This window comes from Mya arenaria, chromosome 13 (assembly GCF_026914265.1).
Source record: "Mya arenaria isolate MELC-2E11 chromosome 13, ASM2691426v1".
Lineage (NCBI taxonomy): Eukaryota > Metazoa > Mollusca > Bivalvia > Myida > Myidae > Mya > Mya arenaria.
Window position 1 is genome coordinate 64,727,753 of NC_069134.1, and position 12,772 is coordinate 64,740,524.

Consider the following 12,772-nt stretch of genomic DNA (forward strand, 5'->3'; position numbering starts at 1 on the left):
TATGAAATAAGCATACATTCTTTGTATAAAGAGCCTTAATAGTGTGGTATTGAAAAAGACAAATACCAATAAGGTATTTATGCCATTATTGGTTGGTCAGATGCAATAAACTATGTCCAATGATTTAGAACCTCTGTCCAATAGTCAATATAATATGTCAAGGGCTCATGGTGCTATGTCAAGGCTCATGGTGCTATGCCAAGGGCTCATGGTGATATGTCAAGGCCTCTTGGTGATATGTCAAGGGCTCATGGAGCTATGTCAAGGGCTCATGGGTCTATGTCAAGGACTCGTGGAGCTATGTCAAGGCCACATGGTGATATGTCAAGGACTCATGAGGCTATGTCAAGGACTCATGGAGCTATGTCAAGGACTCATGGGGCTATGTCAAGGACTCATGGGGCTATGTCAAGGCCACATGGTGATATGTCAAGGGCTCATGGTGATATGTCAAGTGCTCATGGTGATATGTCAAGGGCTTATGGTGATATGTCAAGGCTCATGGTGATATGTCAAGGACTCATGGAGCTATGTCAAGGACTCATGGTGATATGTCAAGGGCTCATGGTGATATGTCAAGGGCTCATGGTGATATGTCAAGGGCTTATGGTGATATGTCAAGGGTTCATGGTGATATGTCGAGGGCTCATGGTGATATGTCAAGTGCTCATGGTGATATGTCAAATGCTCAAGGTATTGATATGTAACATGATTAGCAAGTAGATGGCTCCAAATATACAAAGCATGTTTTCGTGTTCTTTAAGATAAACACTTGCTTTTAATGATTGACAAATAATATATCTGTAAACTGTCATCCATCCTTTTAAGTGTCTCAGAGAAGCATTATTTCCAGAAACTGAGTCTGATTTGTTACTGTTGAATTCCTGTTTTTGGAAAGTTCCTTGCTGTTATGTAATAAAATTGTTGGAAAAGTGTGGTTTTTTTCTTCAGCTGTTTTGATAAAAGTGCCTGTGTTTATTTTTCCAGTTCTAAACTCTTTTTTCTCTGTCTTTGATTTCGTACCTTTGGGTTAGAAGAAATAATCTGGTTTATTGAAAACTGATTTTTTGTTTGTTTATATGACAAATTTAGTCCATATTTTTTTCTGTGGAATAAACTGTTTGATGACAAATACTTTACAATATAATGAGAGTTACTGGGGTGTAAAGCCTATTTTATGGTGTACCTATTCTCATTGAAATAGACCATTGATGAGTTTCTTTTCTTGAATCTAGAGCTCCAAGTTGATCACTTGTGCCATTTCACAAGGCAAATAACCCTGCCAGGGAGAAACTTCCTCAGGTTAGCAAATTATTTGTGAGTAATATTTTTGGCCATTTTTTCTAAATAACTGGACAATTATTAACAGGTAGTTTTCTATTTTTTAATAATCCTGGGGTAAAGCTGGATTATTTGAATGATGTGCATGTAAAATTGTTGATAATGGCTGATTACTTGGTCACAATTCTGGACAACAATCAACGTGGATGTACAGGCTGACGGCATGCAGTCCGACAGTGGTTTAAGGGACCATTTATAATTTATAATGGTGGCCGTGCTATTTGTGATATTCTGATAAACCATTTACCCTGTGCAATGTTAGGTTTTAATTCTCTGATGAACATGTAAATCTTGGATTTGTAAATCTTTCAGAACAAACGCAGTGCATATATATATAGTTCTGGATTACAATTTAAACTGGAATATTTCACCAGTTAATACAAGCCTCGAATTTGTTCAGAGTTAATTTGCTCATAGAAAAATTGGCCATAAATGTTACATTTGCAATTTCTCCACTTAAATGATTTAACATTTTGGAGTATGTAAATGTTCATAAGTTAAGGAATAAGATTCACAAAAGGTTCCAAAGTGAATGCCTGCATGGTAAATTAATGGAATTAAATTGGAAAATACTAAGTACACAGAAATTTTCCCGATTTGTTGTCATAATAATTATAACCTTTAGCGGTGCCATCATTCCATTATAAGAGGCAAAATGGCTTCAGACATCTCATGTTGTCTTATGCACGATGTCAAGTTGTAAAATATAAAAAAAACTCTGCAGATACAAATTGAATGCAATAATTCTTGTATCACGGTAACCCATTGGCAGAGCTCTTAGCTTGCAATAAATAGCGTGCAGATATATTCCTAGGTTTATATTATTTAGATTATATGCATGTTTCTATTTGCATGGCAGACTTGACAATATGGTACAGAAGAATAGCACACAAAACCGTGGTGATTGTATTTCAATTGTGGCGTATTATTTCAATAACTTGGGTAGCGTATACAGAAACTGTTACCTACTAAAACGCAGCAATGTTAATTACGATTAGAAACCAGTGCACAGTGCATGAAAGCCTCGTAGATCAACGTCTTTCCTAATTAAGCACATATCTATCTATTACTCTTCCCGATTGCATGTGCTTTATATCATAGCCTATCGGTTCGGAGTGGTGCCCAGTACGAAGTAATGAAAATATCCTAAAATAACAATTTGCAATGCATACCTGTCCTGCTTAATTGGATCATTAATTTGAACTATAATTTGAACTAAAATTCAAAGTTTTAAAATCAGAGATATTGGTATGTATAAGCTATAGGGTTCGGATGTATCCAGTCTTCTTTAATTAAAACCAGGCTTAGTTATAAATCTATAAATCTGGCATGCAATCAAATTGCTGTATTTAATGCCTCAAATTAAGATTTAATCAAAGGTTTGCTGTTCTGAATGTTTGTATATGTTTAGTTAAATTCAACATAAACTAAACTTATTTTATTGCAGCCACATTTATCTGGAATAGAAGATTTTCCAGAGACAATACACACATGTTGTACTCAACAACTGTGTCTTAAATTATTGCTATACCTGTTCACCAAATGAAACAGTTAGTGTTCTACATGTTCTTGATTTCAAGATTTTATTCAAATAATTTATTCTACGTTTATCTGCATATCTGCATGTTTCTTAATCATTTATAGGAATATAGACAAGATGGTTTAATTTGACCTTGACCTGTTATAATGGGATATTAAATCTTAGGTAGTTCCGCCAAGTATAAAATCGACACACAATTTACTGTTTTAATTTTACTTTCACTCAGGTCTTTTAGATAAGCACAGCTCTGAGTGACCTTCAAGGTCAATGCTCTGAGTGACCTAGATCAAGACTCTGAGTGATCTTCAAGGTCAAGGCTCTGAGTAATCTTCAAGGTCAAGGCTCTGAGTGACCTTATAGATCAAGGCTCTGAGTGACCTTCAAGGTCAGTGCTCTGAGTGACCTTCAAGGTCAAGGCTCTGAGTGACCTTCATGGTCACAAGTGTGGAACTGATGTCACAAGTGATACTGCATGTAAATTACAAGCAGAAACAACATTTAGACCATTCCATTTCTTAGTCATTTCTTGAAAATCTACAATAAACATTCCAGAATTTAAGCACATTATTAATATTATTGTGTTTTGAAATCATTGAATTTTGTACTTTCAGCTGTGAGTGAGGTTTCGCTATGGGGAAGCAAAACAGTAAACTGAAACCCGAGGTTCTGCAGGATCTTCGGCAAAATACGGAGTTTTCCGACGTGGAATTACAAGAGTGGTACAAAGGATTCCTTAAAGATTGCCCATCTGGACACCTAACGGTCGAGGAATTTAAGAAAATTTACGGCAATTTTTTTCCATATGGTGACGCTTCAAAGTTTGCCGAGCATGTGTTTCGTACCTTTGACGCAAATAGTGATGGTACGATTGACTTCCGTGAGTTTATCTGTGCGTTGAGTGTAACGTCGCGAGGACGATTGGAACAGAAATTAAAGTGGGCTTTTAGTATGTACGATCTGGATGGAAATGGATATATATCGCGGAACGAGATGTTGGAGATAGTCTCAGTGAGTATTGTGTATTTTACTGGATTAACTGTAATGTCATCATATTATCTGTCAGCGCTTCATTTGTTATTGATCATAATAGACCAGAGGGCATTTCATCATGAAAGTTAGGAGCGGTTTCTTATGGGAGGAGATGTTCTCCACATTGCAGATAGTACTTACTGTTGAAAATCTCTCCTGAGTATGAAACCACTCCCAAGAATTCTTAACGAAACAGCCTCTAGGTTTCCTATTTATAACCTGAAGAGTGAACAAAATGAGGAAGTTCCGTACAATGAAGAATGATTATTTTTCCAATCTTGACACAGGCTCTTCAAGATCAAATTGCAATACACAAGTATGCCCCGTTTAACATCAAATCCTGGATTCATGATCCCTGAAACCTGAGGGTTAAAAATGCTTTTTCTCTTTAGCCACAGCTATGCAATATGTTTTAGCAACCACCTAATTTACTTAAAATTTTCTTACTGCTAGCAGAAACAAGTAACATTGCAGCTCGGTCAAAATTAATGAGAATGTTCCTGGATTCTTCAAGTCTGGGGAATATGTACAGAGACAATGAAACAGATTAGAAAAGCATGTGTTTTTTTCTGGGTCTGCTTTTAGATCAGTATGTCTTGTAAAATAATATTTTTGCATTTAGGTGATTGAATTTGCTTGGGTATAATCTTTCTTATTAATCATAAAAAAATGCACACTTTCTCCTTCTATTTCAATTAACCAAGGTCGTCATAGAGCAACAAACAACAGATTAACTTATCACAAACAATTAAAAGACAATAACTGTACACCTTCATCAATGAGAAGTCTACTACTATACAATTAATGTACAAAGTCTAAACAAGCAGAAGACAATTACTGAACAAGAACATGAACTAGCAAACAATTTATGAACAAGGAATTAATGAGCAGATTCCAATTAATAAACTAGGGTTGCAAAGGAGCAGCAGGCAATTAATGAACTAGGTCACAAATAAGCATAAGACAATTAATGATGCAGCTAAAAAACCAACAGTACACAATTTATGAACTAAGTCAAAAACAAGCAGTACACAATTATGAACTAGGTCAAAAACAAGGAGTACACAATTGATGAACTAGGTCAAAAACGAGCAGTACACAATTGATGAACTAGGTCAAAAACGAGCAGTACACAATTGATGAACTAGGTCAAAAACGAGCAGTACACAATTGATGAACTAGGTCACAAACCAGCAGTACACAGTTGATGAACTAGGTCACAAACCAGCAGTACACAGTTGATGAACTAGGTCACAAACCAGCAGTACACAGTTGATGAACTAGGTCACAAACCAGCAGTACACAATTGATGAACTAGGTCACAAACAAGCAGTACACAGTTGATGAACTAGGTCACAAACCAGCAGTACACAGTAAATGAACTAGGTCACAAATAAGCAGTTGACATTTAATGAACTAGGTCACAAACCAGCAGTATACAGTTAATGAACTAGGTCCCAAACAAGCAGTTGACATTTAATGAACTAGGTCACAAACCAGCAGTACACAGTAAATGAACTAAGTCACAAACAAGCAGTTAACATTTAATGAACTAGGTCACAAACCAGCAGTATACAGTTAATGAACTAGGTCCCAAACAAGCAGTTGACATTTAATGAACTTGGTCACAAACAAGCAGTACGCAGATAATGAACTAGGTCACAAACAAGCAGTTGACATTTAATGAACTCGGTCACAAACAAGCAGTTAACATTGAATGAACTAGGTCACAAACAAGCAGTTGACATTTATGGACTAGGTCACAAACAAGCAGTATGCAGATAATGAACTAGGTCACAAACCAGCAGTATACAATTGATGAACTAAGTCACAAACCAGCAGTACACAATTGATGAACTAGGTCACAAACCAGCAGTACACAGTTAATGAACTAGGTCACAAATAAGCAGTTGACATTTAATGAACTAGGTCACTAACAAGCAGTAGACAGATAATGAACTAGGTCACAAACAAGCAGTTGACAGTTAATGAACTAGGCTACAAACAAGCAGACTGCCAGTACACAGATAATGAACTAGGTCACAAACAAGCAGTTGACATTTAATGAACAAGGTCACAAACAAGTAGTTGACATTAAATGATCTAGGTCACAAACAAGCAGTTGACATTTAATGAACTAGGCCGCAAACAAGCAGACTGCCAGTACACAGATAATGAACTAGGTCACAAACTAGCAGTACACAGTTAATGAAAAAGGTAACAAGACATTCACTTGACTGTTAATGAACAATTTCATAAACAAGCAGTAGACAGTTTAATGAACAGGGTTTAAACGGGGTTTATGTTTAAACTACTGAGCTTGTTTCTGTAGTTTTTCATGTATATATTAATAAGGAAAATTCATGAACAAAGCCATGAACATAAAAAATTGAAATTTAAACAAATCAATGTTCTTCATGTATTCCCTCTTGAAATATTCTTGCTACTGTTCAGCTGCAATAATTTCAGACAGATGTAATGTAGATGTAGCTCAAACTATATTTGGTAGCTATAATCTGTAGATCTAATCAGGAAGGGATCAAGACAATGATTCCTATATATATATATATATATATATATATATATATATATATATGTTCTGATTTAAGCTATGGTTGGATTTAATTGCTCTGAAATGAATAACCTTACCATACATTTTCTGGATTTTGTGAACAGACAATTACAAATTTGTAGCTCATTTCTCCAAACAAGCAAATCTGAGCGAAGTATCTCTGCACTCCATTTTGGTTATTGGTGTATGTGCATGACTTAGATGTTTTATTTATCCAGGGCCATGGCATCATACCCAACAATCTATTTACATAAGTTACATCGATACAGTATGAATGGGTTATAGTCCATGTATAAAAAATTTAACATGTATATTTGGAAATGAACATTCAAGTGTATGTAAATCTTAAGACAAATTCACTGGGGATAAATATCCCTCTTGTGGCAAGGAATAGTTGAGCTGTATTAATTAAATCCACCTATCACTGACACAAATATTTGAGGCACTTGTATTTAGTTATCCAAATATCTTTCTATTACCAATCAATGGAAACAGCTTATTGCCTATGGCAGCCCTCTCAAACAAGTAAATTTACAAATAGATTTTATCAGGGCCTCATGAAGTGTGCTGCAATCGTGATCATAGAACATGTGCATCTAACAGTAAAAACTAGGTGTTGCATGAGGCCTCAAAAGTGTGCTGCGACTACCTTTTGCCCCAGACAGTGAAAACTATGTATTAGAGTCGCACAACGTGTGTTGGAACTTTTATTTCCCCAAAACAGTGAAAACTATGACCAAAACAGGGAAAACTTATTAGGGCCTCACAAAGTGTGTTGTTATAATTAGGCTTTCTGCGATTGTCTCTCGATTCGGGACACAATTTTTGGAGCCAGAGGGGCGTCTCGTAATGATAAATTTTCAGTCAAATCAATTGTGACTACGTTTTGCCCTAAAAAGTGAAAACTATGTGTACACTTTTCTGATTGGATAAAGAAGAAAAATGAACCCCTTTAAAAATCCCCCCAAATGGTTCATGACGTCATAGATCTGTAGTGACAAACAAGAAATTAAATGTGAGTTTGGTGAGAGTAAAAACAGTTCCTTCAGAATGAGACTGTACCAGGAGACATATCATCAGACTTATAATTATGCTTTCTGAGACTGTCTCTCTCGCTTCGCGACACAAATCTTGTAACCAGCAAGTGTGTCTTGTAATGATAAATTTTCAGTCAAATCAATTGTGAAGTACTGAGTCCATTACTGGGGAAACTGCTGAATGACAAATATAGCGTCAACTGTATTCTCTTTTCTTCCACTTTCTCTATTATGTGTGAATGACAAATGATAGCTTTCCTTAATCATCTCATTCTCGGGAATCTGGGCTTTTGTCTGCATTTATGTCAAATGTGGATGTTTTGCTGGGATGTATTTTACTGTATGACAGAAATAGGTTAGAGAGTATATTTCTGGTCTTTAAGTGTTCCTTGGCACTTGAAGCTTTTAAATCATCGCAGTTCTGTTCTTATTGAATTTCTTAAATACCAGAAGACATGTATAATGTCAGGCATATATAGACAAATGTGTGGTATTGTCAAATATGATTGCATAAATGTTAAAATGTTAACCAAATGTCTGGGAGGACTAAGCTGATACTCAGCAAAAATCATAACATTGTGCCATTGGTTGCCAAAGTAACGTTGTTACAACATTGAGAAAACCTCCACATTCATAACGTTGCTACAACACTCTTTTTGCTGTTTTTAAGTGTATCAAAGTTTTTAACACAAAGTTAGTTTCCCAATCACTAAAATTACAACATCATTTGAATACTTGCAAATCATTATAAGATGCTTTTAAAATAGGATCATTGATTGACAATCGTTGACAGAGTCGTGTTGATAGATGAGCGTTGACAGAGTCGTGTTGATAGATGAGCGTTGACAGAGTCGTGTTGATAGATGAGTGTTGACAGAGTCGTGTTGATAGATGAGGGTTGACAGAGTCGTGTTGATAGATGAGCGTTGACAGAGTCGTGTTGATAGATGAGCGTTGACAAAGTCGTGTTGATAGATGAGCGTTGACAGAGTCGTGTTGATAGATGAGCGTTGACAGAGTCGTGTTGATAGATGAGCGTTGACAGAGTCGTGTTGATAGATGAGGGTTGACAGAGTCGTGTTGATAGATGAGCGTTGACAGAGTCGTGTTGATAGATGAGGGTTGACAGAGTCGTGTTGATAGATGAGCGTTGAAAGAGTCATGTTGATAGATGAGGGTTGACAGAGTCGTGTTGATAGATGAGCGTTGACAGAGTCGTGTTGATAGATGAGCGTTGACAGAGTCGTGTTGATAGATGAGGGTTGACAGAGTCGTATTGATAGATGAGCGTTGACAGAGTCGTGTTGATAGATGAGCGTTGACAGAGTCGTGTTGATAGATGAGCGTTGACAGAGTCATATTGATAGATGAGCGTTGACAGAGTCGTGTTGATAGATGAGCGTTGACAGAGTCGTGTTGATAGATGAGCGTTGACAGAGTCGTGTTGATAGATGAGCGTTGACAGAGTCGTGTTGATAGATGAGCGTTGACAGAGTCGTGTTGATAGATGAGCGTTGACAGAGTCGTGTTGATAGATGAGCGTTGACAGAGTCGTGTTGATAGATGAGCGTTGACAGAGTCGTGTTGATAGATGAGCGTTGACAGAGTCGTGTTGATAGATGAGCGTTGACAGAGTCGTGTTGATAGATGAGCGTTGACAGAGTCGTGTTGATAAATGAGCGTTGACAGAGAAGTGTTGAAAGACAAAATTGACAGACAACCGTCCACTGAAGATTGGTGAAAGACAAAATTGACAGACAAGAGTCGACTGAAGATTGTTGAAAGACAAAATTGACGGATAAGCATTGACAACTTAGGAGCTTTGAAAGGTTATAGAATTTACAAACAAGTATTGAATGACGAGCATTAACAAAAGAGCAATGACAAACAAGCGTTTTAAATTGCATATATTGACAGAAGAGCTTTGAAAGGCAAATTGACAGTCAAGCCTTGACAGACAATCGTTGAAAGATGAGGAATGACAGACAACTGTTGAAAGGCAAGCATTGACAGACAAGCGCTTAAAATTGGGAATAGACGGAAGAGCTTTGAAAAGCAAAATGACAGGCAAGAGTTGCCAGACAATCGTTGAAAGATGAGAAATGGCACACAAGCATTGAAAGGCAGGCATTGATAGACAAACATTGACATCTGCTTGTCCACTCACATTCTTTTCACTTGCGCCACAAAGATTTTATAAGGTGAATATGGAAATGAATTGCCATTTTGAATTATACTCACGGGCAAATTCATCCTCTAATGAGTCACTTCTATTTCAAGATTGAATGCTTCAGGCAAAAAAAAGTGTTTGGTGGTAAAGGATAGAAGGACTTGAGCCTTATATTCATTAAGGTGTCATTAGTTATGGGCGTTTAAGTCTTACAAAGACAAAGCATTTATTACTCCGTGCTGTGCTATAGCTAGTCCTCACTAGATTTTTCATAGAAATTTTAAAGAAATCAGGCTATCGTGACAGCCTTGATGCAATTAGCAGCAGCGTTCTTGGCAGCTGCATTGGGCAAAAACTTCAAGCTTTGACCATAAGACAAAAAAAAATCTCAAATGAAACTTGGTACAACATGTTGCCATATACAACCCACACATGCATTATAAGCAATGTGTATAACTCTGGCGTTAAAAACTTAAGGTTTCTGGTGTTAAAAACTTAAGGTTTCTGGTGTTAAAAAATGAAGGTTTCTGGTGTTAAAAAATTAAGGTTTCTGGCGTTAAAAACTGAAGGTTCTGGTGTTAAAAATTTAAGGTTTCTGGCGTTAAAAACTTAAGGTTCTGGCGTTAAAAATTTAAGGTTTCTGGCGTTAAAAATTCAAGGTTTCTGGCGTTAAAAAATGAAGGTTTCTGGTGTTGAAAAATGAAGGTTTCTGGCGTTAAAAATTTATAGTTTCTGGTGTTAAAAATTTATAGTTTCTGGTGTTAAAAATTTAAGGGTAAATTAGCCAAACAATTTGTCAGTTCGGGAATTTGGGTAATAATTGAGGTATCATTAGTTCATTTTAAACTGATTTTGTAATGGTCATTCAGGTGTTGGCATCTAAGCCAATAGTGCTAAACATTGACCAATGTCCTATATTTACCTTTTTACTGTATTAAATGGTTCCATAGGGCATTTTAATAATCTATATAACCTATAACCTATATATATATGTTTCTTCTTGGCATTACAGGGAAATACCCTACAAAGTATTCATTTATTCATTTTCTATAAATGTTTCAGTCTCCAGGGAGTCTTCAGAGACATTAATGAATGTGTTTGTGATGTTTGATGGAACAATCACAAGCAAACGTTTTGGGACATTTGTTTTCTTTTTTTTAGTGCTGTCCTTGTTTTGCATTTTCTGGAAAATAAATTTACAGGCATCTGTTATTACATTTGTATTCATTACAATAACAAACAAAGAGTAATTAAAGGGACTAGACACCAGATGATACAATTGCTAAAAGAAAGAAAATTTCAAAAACTTATATATAATTGATATCATTGTGTACAACGCATTAGATATTACTTACTGATATATCACATTACATGTATCTTTCACAGATTTTGCATATTTTTCCAATTCGAAATTTACTTGTTGTGTCTACCATGTAAGTACCTGTAAATTTAAAAATAGCATTGGTATATGTATCTGTACAAATCATGTGACTTTCACATGTTAAATATACAAACTATAACCACTATGCACTTTTTTTTTAAACAGGTAAGCTCAGCTGAGTCAACAGCAAAATCTTCTTATCATGTTGAGTGATGCATTACAGTGGTCGAAATTAGCACAAGCCCGCAAGCCCTGCACTGATAAAATGACACCCGGGCTTGCTCAAATTCTGAATTTTATATAGCAGGGCTTGTTCAAAACTATGATTCCATGCAAAAGTATAAGAATTCAGGCTTGTTCATCCAAAAGCCTAATTTCGATGACTGGCATTATCATTTTCATTCTAGCTGGTATTGACAATTCTCGGCTAGTTTTGAGGAAATACTGTAACTGCTGATTGTGGGACCATCTGGTGTCAAGTCCCTTTAAGATTCAATTTACAACATACAGAAATGCCATCCAAATCATTCAAGACTTGTTTCATTGTTCGATAGGATTAAACATAGATTTTATTTTTTCGGCCTAACTGCATAAGGAAAGAAAGAAGCCACAAGACATCTGATGGGGAAATAGAGGCTATTTGCTGCAGAGATATCTGATGGGGAAATAGAGGCTATTTGCTGCAGAGATATCTTCAGTAATATAATCTTGTAATCTGACACGCTGGACATTAACAATACCCTTGCCGCATACTGATCAAATTCTATAACTATGCTTTATGAGATAGGGCCAAATTAATGCCCATTTAATTGATGCTAAACCCTCCAGAGTGGCATCAACTCCATGTAAGAATACTCACTAACCATCTACAGAGAATGCTTTGTAGTCTGCCAAAGTGGTAAATACATTTGAGTATAATAAAATGTTTCAAGTCATTGTCGTCATCATGCTGCGAAGACGTACTTAACTTCAATGGCCATTGTTAAAGCTTCTGTTAATCAGGAGATTGGCTTTATATGGTGTTTAATTTTATGTGGAATTCTTATTAATGGTATTCCTTAAAGACTTTCTTTCATTTGAAATTCTCACGGGGAAACTATATTTATTACTGAATCTTAATAGAATTTGTGTTTTCTCCTTTCATCACATCTTCTTAGAGCATTTTTGAGCACACGGGGCTTATAATACTAATAAGAGAACAACATAGATGTTAGTATATGTGATTGCTTTTTAGCTGAACATCTGCCGAGTGGATTAAAGTTATAAAGTAGAATACCACTACATTCCAGTGGTAAACATAAATACACTGGAATTCAAGTAGAATACCACTACATTCCAGTGGTAAACATAAATACACTGGAATTCAAGTAGAATACCACTACATTCCAGTGGTAAACATAAATACACTGTGGAATACCAGTGGAATACCACTACAGTAGTTTTAATTGGAATATTTCACCAACACATTATTTCCATGCCATCTACTTTGCCTTATCTGGCTGGGGATATCAATTCAAAGAATATCAAACTTTCACCACCTGTTATACACATGAGACAATATGGAACAATCCAAGCCTAAGGTCAAGGTCACAATTCTAGGTCAATAGTTTTTTCCTTATTTCATGTCTGCTGAATATCGCTTTACGAGTTATAAAGGATATTGATGAAACTTAATGCTCCTGCATGTATAATTATCTTCTTC

At 36.0% G+C, this 12,772-nt stretch overlaps 1 protein-coding gene across 11 annotated transcripts in view; it reads left to right on the top strand.

Moving 5' to 3' along the window:
* The window catches only part of LOC128213024 (neurocalcin homolog), a 105,765-nt gene that overhangs the window by 77,464 nt on the left and 15,529 nt on the right, over window positions 1-12,772 (top strand). For 10 of the 11 annotated variants that reach the window (XM_052918496.1, XM_052918504.1, XM_052918499.1 and 7 more), the window contains one exon: window positions 3,493-3,889. In XM_052918496.1, the coding sequence (XP_052774456.1) occupies window positions 3,512-3,889 (378 nt within the window). In that variant the 5' untranslated portion in view covers window positions 3,493-3,511. Of the gene's footprint in view, window positions 1-1,235; window positions 1,303-3,492; window positions 3,890-12,772 lie in introns of all 11 variants that reach the window. The other variant, XM_052918500.1, reaches the window with a different exon arrangement.